We start from the raw sequence: 13,647 nt of genomic DNA, 5'->3' as shown, positions 1-13,647 counted from the left end.
AACCCGTGTCCCCCGCATCGGCAGGCTGACTCTCAACCGCTGTGCCACCAGGGAAGCCCCTGGCTCTCCTTTTAATTAAACAAAATCCTTGTTTAAGCCTGAACTGCTCTCTCATTTTCACAAGGATTTTCCTGAAAGGTAATTCTAGGAGTATGAGTCTTCACAGGTAAACAAGGCAAATAATTTACTGGATTTTTAAAAATAGTTAAATGACCTAGTTATTTAAACAGATGTCTAAAATACCATGTTTTGATATTTTCACACATATTCTATTTTACAGTTACTTTAAGTAGCTATTTTTTTTCAAATTGCATACTGCTACTGTCTTAATCATGACCCCTAATATATTTTAGACACTTTCTAGTAAGATCTTTCTAGTAAGATTGCTACAACCACCAAATAACTGATCAAAGCAGGTTTGATCAGTTATCAAACCTGGAGAGGCCAGTGTGTCATAACGATGGTCACAGAAAAAGAAGGTGTGCAGACATATCCAGGCTTTGCTCTGGGCTGTCCATTTAGTGAATGAGTGACCATGGACAAGACCCTCAGTCCCTCTTGTAGATCTCCATCTCCTTGATTCAGCTGTAATGAAGATTTAAGTGAAAGGATTTTATAACATTTAGCTTAGAGTAAGTGCTCACTAAACGGTACCCAGTAAATTAAACAGTTCACGGTACTCAATAAATTGAACCTAGAATAAGCCCCAGCAAACAGAGTCCCTAATGAGACAACGATATCTGTGTTTTCTTCTTAATTACCAGAGTAGATAATTTTCATCTCTTAGAGGCCATGGTCCCCTCGGTGGAGACGAATGAAAGAAATACAAGACTGCAGGTTCACTGGGGGTCTGGAAGATGCATGAAAGCAGGAGGCATGTTTATCTTATTTTCCATTGCGTCCTGTGTGCCTGGAACAAAATACGTGCCCAATACACTTATTTTTTTAGTGAATGAATGAACTGCAGTTTTACCCATTTCTTACAATAAACAAGTGACTGGATTGCAAAATTTTACCCTTTCCGCTTGAGTGGGCAAGCCCCAACTCAATCTGGATTTTTTTAAAAGAAACTGTTGAATTAAAAGTTACCATGAGAATACATCACTTGAATCCAAAGTCTCCAGAGCCCCCAAGTTTTAACCCAATTTTTCCATTCAGAAATTATTTTTTAGAAATACAGCAATCCTGGAATAACCAGAGTATACAATGGTGGTCACCATATAGAGAGATAAGGAAAACAAAATTGGAGCAAACCATTCTACTTTGTAGGTAATTGACAAAGGAGCATTTTCATTATTTTGACAAGGCAGGCTTCATCATTTTGGCAAAGCTGGAAATTGGTGAAAATGCCCTTGCTGTCTGAGAGCACACCGCAAACGCTGTTGACTTTTTCGTTAACCAGAAGTTAATTAACTGTGACTTCTGCACAGGTCTGCGTGTTCCTGTGTTGATCAGAGTTTGCAAGGATGATCTCAGGCTCTACCACATCCAGAGGTACCTTCTGAGTCATCGAGGGAAGATTAAATTATGCTCATTCAGCTTCACCCATTAAATGCAGTTATTACCTTCTCATTCCTTGAAAACTGGTTAACGAGTATTTGATTTACCAGTATATCTGTTTTCACGTTAAAGCTCAGTTCAGAGATTTTACTGGAAAATAACATCAGTGAAAATAACCACTGCCAGAGGGGAGAGGAGTTGGGAGCGGGGGTTGAAAAGGGTGAAGGAAATTAAGAGGTACAAACCTCCAGGTGTAAAATGAATAAGCCACAGCGATGTAATGTACAGTATAAGGAATATGGCTAATAATATGGTACAAACTTTGTACGGGGACAGAGATGGTTACCGGACTTAACATGGTGATCGTTTCATAATACATGCAGATGTCAAATCACTATGTAGTATACCTGAAATTAATGTAATGTTGTACATCAACTATATTTCAATAAAAAAAGAAAAGAACCACCTAATTCCCCATCACAGACCTCATTTCTCCCTCCCATCTAGGATTGGTTTTAAGGTTTCTAAACAGGGTTGCCAAGTGAAATACAGAATGTCTAGTTCAATTTGATGCAGATAAATGCATAACTTTTTAGTATAAGTTAGGTCCCATGCAATATTGGAGACAAACTTATACTAAAAAATTTTTCGCCGTTTATTTGAAATTCTGATTTAGTTTGGCAGCCTGTTTCTTGTGTTGTTGTTTTTGTTAGATTATTTGTTCGTTAAATCTGGCGACACTATTTCCAAAGGATTTGAGATGGAGCCAGGCTAATCAGGGCACATCTGAGCCAGCCTACCGTGGATGAACAGAGCTAGATCCTAGCGGCTTATGCAAACCTTGAATTGTTAGTGGAACGTTTCTCCTAATCGTGGCTAAAAGTGAGTCACCGGTTTTCAGTCAAAGGCAAATCCAGGTGCCTCTTCCTTGATCTTGGATGAGGCCGGCTTGCAGAAGGAATGCCCTTCTGACTGCACGAGGGCTGTGCTGGCAGGATGCGGGCTGGCGTCACAAGGCTTGTGGATGCGAGGACTGTGCCCTAGCCCGCTCTGCACTAGAGAAGGGACATTCTTCTGGTAAAGGTTTTGCCCTCCTTACAATATTCAAGTCAATTGTGTTTTTCTCCAAACGGTAACATCTGGTACATATTACCAGCTAAACATTTTCTTTGCAAAAGCTGGTTTTGAATCAGACAGGTGTGACCACAGTGACCAAAAATGTGACTTCTATTTTTAACACTATAATTTCCGAGACCCTCAGTAAAATCTTTTTTGTCCATCTTTTTATAATCCCCATTGAATTTATTCTTGGTTTCCAGATCCCAGCCAGGAGCAAATACTGCGGCTGAATTACAGGAAAGGGTGCTTGGGGAAAATGACAACTGCCTTTTATTGTGTTAATAAGCTGATTCATTCAACAAATATTTGCAGAGCAAATACCAAGAATAAAGGGCACAAGGAGTCATAGAAAAGTTCACTCCCTCAAAGAACTTAAAAACTGGGGAGGCAAGTAGCAACCCAAAGAACTGAATATGGCCAGTATATATGAGACCTGCAGGTGGAGAGCTAGGAAGAGTCCCAGAAAAGGAAAACCATGTCTAGTTGGAGAGATCAGAAAAATTGAATGTATAAGGTAAAATATGAAAACAGGTCAAGATTTTAAGATAGTGGGAAGGACAAAATGATGGGGAATTCTTTAGTGGAGGGAACAGAATGAGAGAAAGCCCCCAACTACTACCACCACCGAGGTGAGGGAGCCTTCATTGAGGAGGGGCCTTGCAAGGCCATGGTATGGAAGACCTGGCACACTGGGTTGAAAGTACGTGCGTAATTTGTAGGTGAGCAGGCACCGAATTTTTGAGTAAAGAAATGGCGTGATCTGAACTGCACAACTCAGGTGGAAAGTATCTGAGTAATTCATTAAGAGTCAGCTGGTAACACGGACACAGCCTAATTGCATTGGAAACGTGCCTCTCACGATGGTTACATTTTAGGCTGAATTTTGATTTTTGCAGAATGGAGTTGTTTCAAAGAAAAACAGATTCTCCTTCCTGGCATGTCCTCAATGGAGATGTACAATTTTGAAAAGAGAATAATTGAAGTGTTGAACATTTTGTTATTAACCCACCAATCAATTAATCAGTGATGGGTACTCTCCTGCTCAGAAGCTCCTTGGGCTGCTGTAGAAGATATAGAAAGATCTATGATGCCATTCATTGCCTTTGAGGAATTTCTAATCTGGTTCTGGACCCAGGACTCCCAATCTTAAAACATGGAGGGAGCGGCTTAATGCTAAACTCTGGGCTGCTTCCTGTATGGTAGTCATATTTCTGAAAAGGGAGGGTTCAGGATAAAGGATAGAGTCATTTGAGAAGTTTTCAGGAAGAGCCTTAAGCTGGGTTTGAAAGTCTGGGCAGAACTCACCTCTGTCAACGGGAGGATGAGGGGGCAACAGGAACATTTTGAACAAAGACAAAGATGAGAATTCTCTCTATGGTATGTGGCAAGAAAATGGATTACTGTCAGTAATAGGAAATAAAACTAGATACCTAGGATGAAGCCAAAATGAGGGTGTTGAAAAACCAGATCGAGACTTTTTATAGTGTTCCATAAATAATGGAGAGCCATGGACATTTTTCAAAGACCTCTCTCTTTTTTTTATTGTGGTCAAATGTACATAACATAGTTTACCATTCTAACCATTTTTAAGGATACAATTTAGTTGCTTCAGTAATCACATTATTGTGTAACCATCACCACAATCCATCTTCAGAACTTTTCATTATCCCAAACTGAAACTCTATACCCATGAAACACTAACTCTCCACTCCCCTCCCCCCAGCTTCTGGAACCCACCATTCTGCTTTATGTCCTTATGAATTTGACTCTTCTAGGTACCTCATATCAGTGGAATCATGCAGTATTTGTCCTTCTGTGTCTGGCTTATTTTCCTTAGCAATGGAAGATTTTTGAACATAAGAGTGACATCACAAAAAAAAAAATATGAAAAGCGACGTGGGTGTTGTTGATTCAAAACTGGGGTTTGAGAGGGTAAGTCGGGAGACCACTTGGCATGTAGCCATGGCATCCAGACGATGCCAAAAGAAATGAAGATCTCAAGACTTTTTTATTTTAAACAAAAATATGACAGGATTTGGTAGCAGAATAGGAATGGAAAATGGAAAACGGAAAGACAAGATGACTAGGCAGGAGCTAGCTGATTAGTGGTGATTCCGCTCATTAAAGTGCAGAGTTGGATAAAGGGATTTGGTGTCGAGGGGAAAGGACTGTTTCTGTTTGGACTTGGGACATCTGAGTTGACAGTGGGATCGTGCAGAGTTCTCATGCAGTTAGAAATGGGGGTGGGGAGGACATCTGGGGGGAGGATGGGCCCCTCCTTCAACGCTCAATCCAAAGGTTCCCCCACCCCCGGGAGGGGGCCCTCCTACCTCTTCAAGCTGAGCCGAGCACTTTCTTTCTCTTCACCTCCTCATCATCTTCTTTTTGCTTTTGTTTTGGCAACTTTCCTGCTGTTGGAATTATTGGTTTACACATCTCCAGCCCCGCACAAACTGAACCTCCATTGGGCGGGGCCTGTACTTGATCTAGGGATAACTTCCAGATACCAAAGGGACCGAAGGTCAATACTTTGACCTTAAACTTGGAAGAACTCAAAAAGGGAAGAAATGAATGTTCTTAACGAAGATTTTCTTTACCGGACTGTGAGTGTAGGGCAGGGAGTGTGGGAAGAGGAGCGGGGGAGCTCTGCTTTAATGTCAGGTGATCCAGACATTTGCAAATGTACATGAATGCGTACAGACCATATTTTTATTCAGTATGTTGGATTCTCTTTCTAAGCGTGGAGACTTCTAGAAAATCATTTTACATCGCCTATTCCGTTCCCCTCTCTAGATTATCCTTGCTCTGGAATGTTGGGTATGGTGTCCGGACTTATTTCCGACTCCCAGATCACAGCATCCAACCAAGGGGACAGGAACTGGATGCCTGAAAATATCCGCCTGGTGACCAGCCGCTCGGGCTGGGCACTGCCGCCCGCCCCGCACCCGTACGTGAACGAGTGGCTTCAGGTGGACCTGGCGGAGGAGAAGATCGTGCGGGGCGTCATCATTCAGGGGGGCAAGCACCGGGAGAACAAGGTGTTCATGAGGAAATTCAAGATCGGGTACAGCAACAATGGCTCGGACTGGAAGACGGTCATGGACGACAGCAAGCGCAAGGCCAAGGTGAGGCCCGGGTGGGTCCAGGGGGGCCACTGCGGCAGGAATTCAGAATCTCTCTGCAGACTCTAATCTCTCCGTGAGCACCCGCCCCCAGCCCCCTTCTCTCACGCATCCCTTAAGTGTATTTTTAAATTTTTTTTTAATTTTATTTTTTTATCGAATGAAAGTCTTTAAATTCTATAGTGCTTTACAATTTTCAAAAGTTTCATGATCGTGCTGAAATACACATAACAGAAAATTTGCCATCTTAACCTTTTTAAGTGTACAGTTCAGTAGGGTTAAGTACATTCACGCTGGTGTGCAAGCCCATCTCCAGAACTTCCTCATCTTGCAAAACAAACTCCGCCCCCATTAAACAATAATTTTCACCCCCTCTCCCCCAGCCCCTGGACAACCACCATTCCACTTTCTGTTTCTATGCATTTGACTACTCCGGGAGCCTCATGTAAGTGGAATCAGACAATATTTAGCCTTATTTTACTTGGGATGATGTCCTCAAGGTTCATCCATGTCGTAACCTGGGTCCGAATTTCATTCCTTTTTAAAGCCGAATAATATTCTATCGTATGTACAGACCACATGTTGGGTATCTATCCATCCACTGACGGACACTTTCATTGCTTCTAACTCTTGGCTATCAAGAATAATGCTTATGTCTATTTCTTATACATTGGAACCTTTCAAAAAGCAGTTGGCCCTTGAGGATCTAGTGAAAAAGAAATATTCCAACCTTCACCAGAACACGTGGCATAATTTTTTTTTTTTTTAACGAAACAGGTATTCTTTAGTGATTATGTTTTTCTAAGGCTCTTGGTTCAATATATGTGCATTTCCTGAGCAGAGAACACCAACTAGGAAAGGACGCCCCGAGTATGCTGCATGGCGTGGAAACTGATTTCAGATTAAAATAAGGAAGAGCCAAAAAAAAAAAAAAAAAAAAAAAAATAAGGAAGAGCCCCCAGAAGTTCAGTTCTGCATGCAGAACTATATGTGGGTTCTGTATTCAACTGATGATACTTGTCTCCCCTAGCACAATTGGCCTTTCGGTCCCAGTCTTTCCGTCCCTGCTTTGCCAAGGACCTACTCCTTTTATGAAAAGATTTTAGCTCATTGGAGTGAATGGGAGTGCGGGAATATGGCTTCATACAGTCACTGGGGCCAAAGGCTTTGCAGGCAGTAGACAAAGCCGGGCCACGCAGCCAGCTCCCACTCGGCCCAGATGTGGAGGCTCTGCAGAGACTGTCCCTAGGGCTGCGCTCCGCACCAGTGGGCGGACCACCAAGAGGGATGATGCTGTCGGATATGTAAGAATTCCTCTCCCATCTCATCACCAGTTAACTTGTGGTTTCTAAAACATTTCCAGTGTGTTGTTTTTTTTTTTTTTTTTAATCTATGTGCAGCTACTTTCTTACTTGTGTCCGTTTCATTTTCCCCTTTTATGTCTACCCCTCTTGTTTTGGTAGAAGAAAAAGTAAAATAAACATCAGAAACTGGAGTTCCCCTAAGAGCCGATCTTTTCTGAGTAGTTGTGAGCCCTGTGGCTTTAGCACCAAGTGTGACTATGCTGCAAATCAACAACTTCCCGGAGCTGCTGTCGCCTGGCAGTGTGAGCTGCTGTGACACGTTCTTCAACATTCGGTTTCTAAGAGGGAAAGAAAACAAATTGCCATAGGCTTTGGATGGGATGCGTCTTATGCTTCCTGGCCTTTAGTATCTAATCCACTCGTCTGCGATCAAGTCTAAAGCTGTCAATCCCTTTGTAGGACATCGCATATAGCATTCACAAGAAGCCAGCACACAGCTTTCAATTTTAACAAAAAACTCCATTCAAGATCGGTTGAATGTGTTAGATTTTTTTCCTAAAATATTTCATCCATCATTATCATGTTCTTATGTATTTAAACCATAAAAGTTTCTAAATTGTTTACATGGCATCTAAGCTCTGATTCCTAACATGTCCTTCCCCTGGAATAAAATCTTCAAGATGAAAAAGGAAACTGGTTAAACCTTCCATTTAGGAGCAGTATTTATTTCTAAATTGCACAAAGATAGTTAAAACATACTGTATTTAAACTTGCAAATGAAGATTACCTGCTTAGGATGCCAAGTACCTTTTACCTATGGTAAAGGAAGCACGCTGTTTTGCATTCTAAAACAGCACTTTGATGGATTTAAAATCCTCTATGCCCTCGCCTTACTTCCTACCCTTAAATAGTGCATGATGGACAAGGTACCTCAGAGTCTTTGAATCAACTAGACTTTTCAGGGGCAAATAGATCTAAATACTCCAAGCCCTCTTCTTCTAAAGCATGATTAGTGAAAGGACACAAACACATTTTGTAAACAATCCTATGTTAGCAAACTTAGCCCAATTCCATATGGCCCTTCCTTGCTAATATTCTGCCCAGTTCATCACTGACAATGTTTATAATGGATTTACACTGTGCTAATTCTTTGCTCAAGGTAAAAGTAGGAGAAGAGCCTGGGACTCCGTAGATATAGGTGCTTTTCTCTTAAAAATGTTGGAGCTATGTTAACGTACACAGAACTCGCATGTGTAGTAATACTATTTTTACTATAATTAGCGTCTTACTGAGAACACTTAATTGGGCCTGACGTTATACGTCAGATTCTCAATTAATGGCAGCAACTGCAGTTCTATCAAGAATGCAGAGGCCCCCGGTAATGAATTTACTTTTGAAAATGATAATAGCAAACTTGAACACTTAATTGGGCCTGACGTTATCTCAATTAATGGCAGCAACTGCAGTTCTATCAAGAATGCAGAGGCCCCCGGTAATGAATTTACTTTTGAAAATGATAATAGCAAACTTTAATTGAGAGAGGTGGGTCTGTATTAGCCCTGTACTTCTAGATTCCTGGAGGATTTTCTGAGTTGGAAAAGGTCAATTAATTTACTTCTAGAACTCAGAAAAAAACTCTAGTTATGTCACAACCTTCCCAATTATCTTCTCTTATTTGTGTCACCCATTTGGCCAAGATATTTCCACCACCGAATGATGGCATCTTTGGCTGGTTTGTGATGTTTTGACCCAGGTCTTGGGCAGGGTTCCCACGCCTGATGGATATGGCCACCCACTCAATACGATCTACCAGATTTGGAAGCCCAGATCACAATCCATTTAAAGAAAAAGCAATGAAACTGAATGTGTGGCCATGGGAATAGACCTCAGTGTCCTAGACTTCAGTGTTATCATCTATTAAAATGAGGAAATCAGATTAGATTGTTTCTAAGGGCAGCGTGGTGAAGGGCACCAGATAAGACTGGTAGGTCTGAATCCCAAGGTGATGGGCAAGTTACTTGACCTCTCTGTGCCCTGCCTGTAAAAGGAGGGCAATAATAGAACCTACCTCTTGGAGTTGTCTTGAGGATTAATTGCGTGAATACATTTTAAGCACATGGAACAATGCCTTGCACGAGTAAACATCACATGATGCTTGATATATAAAAGGACACTCCCAGTGATAAGGCAGTTTGATTTTTCTAATCCCCTCCCCTCTTCCCATTCCGGACAGAGTTAGGAATGATGTTGGGAGAAGAGGATACAGAGAGGCTTGTCCATTTCTTAAAAAATAAAGCAAGCCTAGTCATTGCTCTCTTTTCTTATGATTGCACTCAAGGATTTTGACCTTCCTGTCACTGTAAAAAAGGAAAACAGAATAATCCAGTGGCAGCAGGGCAATAACGGCCGGGCTCCTGAACACGTCACAGTGATGTTGAGTTAGGAATGCTCTTCACCAAGAGGTGCCAGCTCACTGCAGTGCAACCAGGCATCAGAACATCGCTTAGCGGTCAGGACCCTGTCACTTTCCTAAGATGAGAAAGTCTTTTATCTACAAATGCCTCCTTTGGTGGTACTGCTTAAGTCAACAGCAGTTCCAATGGATTGGAATAACCCAAGTTCTTGGTTACAGAGTGCTTGAAGTACGTGACATTTACTGTCTCCTCCTCCAGGAATGGAATTCCTCGCTCTTCTAGAGGACGGCGTTTTAGCAAAACCAGGACCCATTCATTTAAGAGAATGTGACAGGAGTCGTTATTGGAAATGTGGTGTCTGTTACAAGTTCTGAAAAATGGCAGACTCCCTTCCTGAGTTTTCTTCCTCCGCTTCAAGGAAGTGGTAAAAGTGTCACTTCTCCCAGGCACGTCAGACTGTCTTTTAAAAATGTGTCTCATTAAATCCTCAGCTTCTGGTCTAGCCTCAGTGTATCCTCCAGAGTTTCTAAGAAACGACATCTGTCACTTCTTAGAGAAGGTTTAATTGTTTTTTCCCTTCTCATTTAGGAAGGGAATGTCAGCCGTTTACGAAGTAGTAGAATGAGGCCCATTTCTCTGCCCTGCTAAGAGTCCCAAAGGAAGGACTTTTCTGCTGAAAGGGAGGTTTTGTTGATACCTGGTGTTCTTCATACTTCACAGTCTTTTGAGGGCAACAACAACTATGATACACCCGAGCTACGGACGTTTCCACCCCTTCCCACGCGGTTCATCAGGATCTACCCCGAGAGAGCCACTCACGGCGGACTAGGGCTACGGATGGAGCTGCTGGGCTGTGAGGTGGAGGGTAAGCACGATTTCCAGAGCCCCGCCCCGGTTCCCCAGATGTTTTATTTCCTTCCTCATATGCACTTATGGCCCTTGACGGTGCTGCTGCAAATTGCCCCACTTCTCCTGGGTGATCCTGTGTCTCTTGGGCCTGCTGGTCCGTAAGGCTCATCACCTGGCGCCCTGCACGACTACTGAGACTCATTTCTCCCCGTTTCAACAGGAAGACTTGTAGACAAGCAGCCTTCTCCTGTCCCCGAGTGCACACTGCATCATTCCCAGATCTTTCCCCTAGTCCTTTGTCTACCCCCTTGGGATTCATTTATCTTCTCATTTGACAATGTCTACTGAGCACAAGTTCTTTCCCAGACACAAAGGAGGCACCAGGAGCACAAAGGTCTATAGGACCTGGACCTTACGCTCAAGTAGTTCAGCATGGATGGAGGTGGTAGACCAACACACCAGCACTTGGCTGCCCCTGGGCTTTGCCCCTAGAAACCGTGCCCATCCTTCAGGACTTGGCCCCGTGCCCTGTCTTCCATAACAGTGCCTTCACATCCTAATTTTTTGTGGGTCGTTTCCATAACACTCCTCAGATTCTGTGGGGTTGTCTTCTTTGACTTTTTTTTTTTTTAAATGATGTATTGTGAAATTCACATAACATAAAATCCTCCATTTTGTTTTTTTAAATTACTTTATTTTATTTTATTTTATCTTGTTGTTGTTGTTGTATTTTGGCCGCACCTCGTGTGCACGTAGGATGGTCCCTGACCAGGGATCAAACCCAGGCCCCCGCAGTGAAAGCTCCGAATCCTAACCACTAGGCCACCAGGGAATTCCCTAAAATCCACCATTTTAAAGTAAACAATTCAGTGGCATTTAGTACGTTGACAATTATTTATGCAACCAGCACCTCTATCTAGTTCTAAAACGTTTCCATCGCTCCGAAGTGAAACCCCCTACCCATTAAGCAGTCCCCCTCCCTCTCCCTCCCTCAACCCCCAGCGACCACAGATTCCATGACCTTCTTAGTGTTGTTCAGAGGTCCGTGTCTGGTCCAAGTTGGTATCTGCAATGTTGACTACCATTACATACTAGCAGGAAGCAGCATTTGACAGGCTGAAACCTCAAGACATTATCTTGGATGAATTTTTGTTGGTTTTTTTTTTGTTTGTTTTGGTTTGGCTTGGTTTGGGGGTTTTTTTGGCCGCGCTGCGAGGCTTGAGGGATCTTAGTTCCCCGACCAGGGATTGAACCCGCACCCCCTGCAGTGGAAGCACAGAGCCCTAACCATTAAACCACCAGGGAAGTCCCTTGTGTGAATTTCTTAGGCTGCTGCAGAGAAACAAAACTTTACATGAGATGATATATATATATAATATATAGTGAGGTCTGTTTAAAGATAGGTTATCATAGGAAGGTCATATCAAGGACAAATTCACTTCTCACACTGACCTCAGAACTGCACTCTCCTCTGCATCGTTGCACATAATGAATGAGATGAATGTTTGAAAAAATGATACGATGGTTGCTTAGCGTACTATTTAATGCTTTTGTGCGTTGGAATTCCCATCTGCCTTCAATTTGGGCATAAATGAGTAACCTTATACCAACTTTCTCATGCCCATGAACGTCTTTCTCTAGGTTAGTGCAAAGAATGGCTGTTGTTGGTACCCAGATGTTAATCCATTGAGCATATGCTCAGAGTTGTTTTGGAAGGATGCCTCTTAAATATCACCTTCTTGGGATTTCAAAATTATTTGTGTTTTGAGCTACCCAAATATAATTACATTCCTGAGCACATTAAATATCATAAAACATTTCTTACACACTAAAGAATCTTAAGCTATAAATCACCATCCTGGTGAATAATTCATAGCTGCTTTCCTACGCGTTTATTTAAAAGCAGGCCATTATCTCCGATTCTTTATTAGGTAGTTGTTTCCATATCTGTAGTTGTGTCCCAGGACCTCTGAATCACCTAGTCACTTTCAACACAGACCAAGAATGACCACGTGCCAGGACTTTGGCAAAGATGCCAAGAAAAAGAAGGGATGGGCAGGCTGAACCACCTGCAGACACATTCGTTCAGCGTGCTGAGCAATGTGGTTGCCCGGAAAAGGGCGTCTGCTGCTCCGATGCAGGACTTTAGCCTCGATTCTGGGAAGCGACACTGATTTAGAAGGTGGGATGAACGGATGGTTGAAAAGACTGAGCCTGGTGGCAGTTTGCCAGTGTCAACTCTGTGGCGAGGTAGCAACGGTGGTGAAGGGATTTGCTGCAGATGTTTGCAGGCACTCACCGAGGTGGGGAAGTTGCCCCGAGCCACACGAGGAGCCAGCATCCAGGGGGAGTATCGTCAAAGCTGTTTAACACAGTTGGTGAAAGGGAGTGTTTTTCTTCTCCCTTAAAACGGTTAACAGGCCCTTATTAAATACTGACTTTGTACCTTGTGCTACAGGAGATACCCAAAGATAGAGAAAGAGGGTGAGGTGCCACCCAGCCATCTCAGAGTCTCCATCTTATTGGGGGCTAGCACTTATGTTTAAGAAACAGTTAGAGAACCACAGAAGATAAAATATCTTCAAGTAGTAAAATTGGGACATCACTTTTTACTTTTTTCAATTTAATCCCGTACTACCCTGGGCCACTTCCAGTGCAAAACTTCTCCTTTTTAAATACCGTAAGGAATGTGGAAAAACCAGCAAGATGAATAGAGAGTTTGAAAGTGGCACGTTACCAAGAGCAAAGGCAAGCATCTGGGTTGCCAAAGAGGATTCTGTTGATTCAGTGTTAGCAGTAAGCAGAACCCAGAATACGTGTGTGTGCATTTTACAAAGTCTAGTTGGTACGCCTAAACGGTGTGAACATTACCTGTACGTGGTGATTTCCTAATTATTATTGGTGTGTGTTTGGGGCAGTTGAGGAAGTTGAAACTAGCTATGTTTCTACATTTATTATAACTCTGCTCAGTCCTTTAGCACAATAACAAACAGGGTCAAATTTTTATTGAGAAAGCAGCAGTTACCAGCACATTCCAACTGGCCAGAAGCTATTAGAGAAGAGGCCCCCACTCCCAGCATCTTGTCTGGTTTTCAAACATCAAGAGAACTGTCCATTATCTCAAGTCATGTAAAGTGAAATGTAACGGCGAAAACTGTAAGATATTAAACAGATTGCAAAAATGAGTAACAGGCTGGAAAAAAAAAATAGACGGAACTAAATCTAAAGAACTTCAAAAGCAGTCTTTGATTAATGTTGGCTACTTTTCAACTACAAACTCAAAGCTATGGGAGTACCTGCCAGCAGTGGAATGTAGTCCTCTGGGAGTTAAGGTAAAAT

At 42.5% G+C, this 13,647-nt stretch overlaps 1 protein-coding gene across 4 annotated transcripts in view; it reads left to right on the top strand.

Moving 5' to 3' along the window:
• Positions 1-13,647, top strand: part of NRP1 (neuropilin 1) — a 140,054-nt gene that overhangs the window by 103,494 nt on the left and 22,913 nt on the right. For all 4 annotated transcript variants that reach the window (XM_007104621.4, XM_007104622.4, XM_007104620.4 and 1 more), the window contains exons 10-11: positions 5,413-5,744; positions 10,180-10,324. In XM_007104621.4, the coding sequence (XP_007104683.1) occupies positions 5,413-5,744; positions 10,180-10,324 (477 nt within the window). The remainder of the gene's footprint in view (positions 1-5,412; positions 5,745-10,179; positions 10,325-13,647) is intronic.

The sequence above is a fragment of the Physeter macrocephalus genome, chromosome 11 (genome assembly GCF_002837175.3).
Source record: "Physeter macrocephalus isolate SW-GA chromosome 11, ASM283717v5, whole genome shotgun sequence".
Taxonomy (NCBI): Eukaryota; Metazoa; Chordata; class Mammalia; order Artiodactyla; family Physeteridae; genus Physeter; species Physeter macrocephalus.
This window is presented reverse-complemented; position numbering and strand designations above follow the sequence as displayed.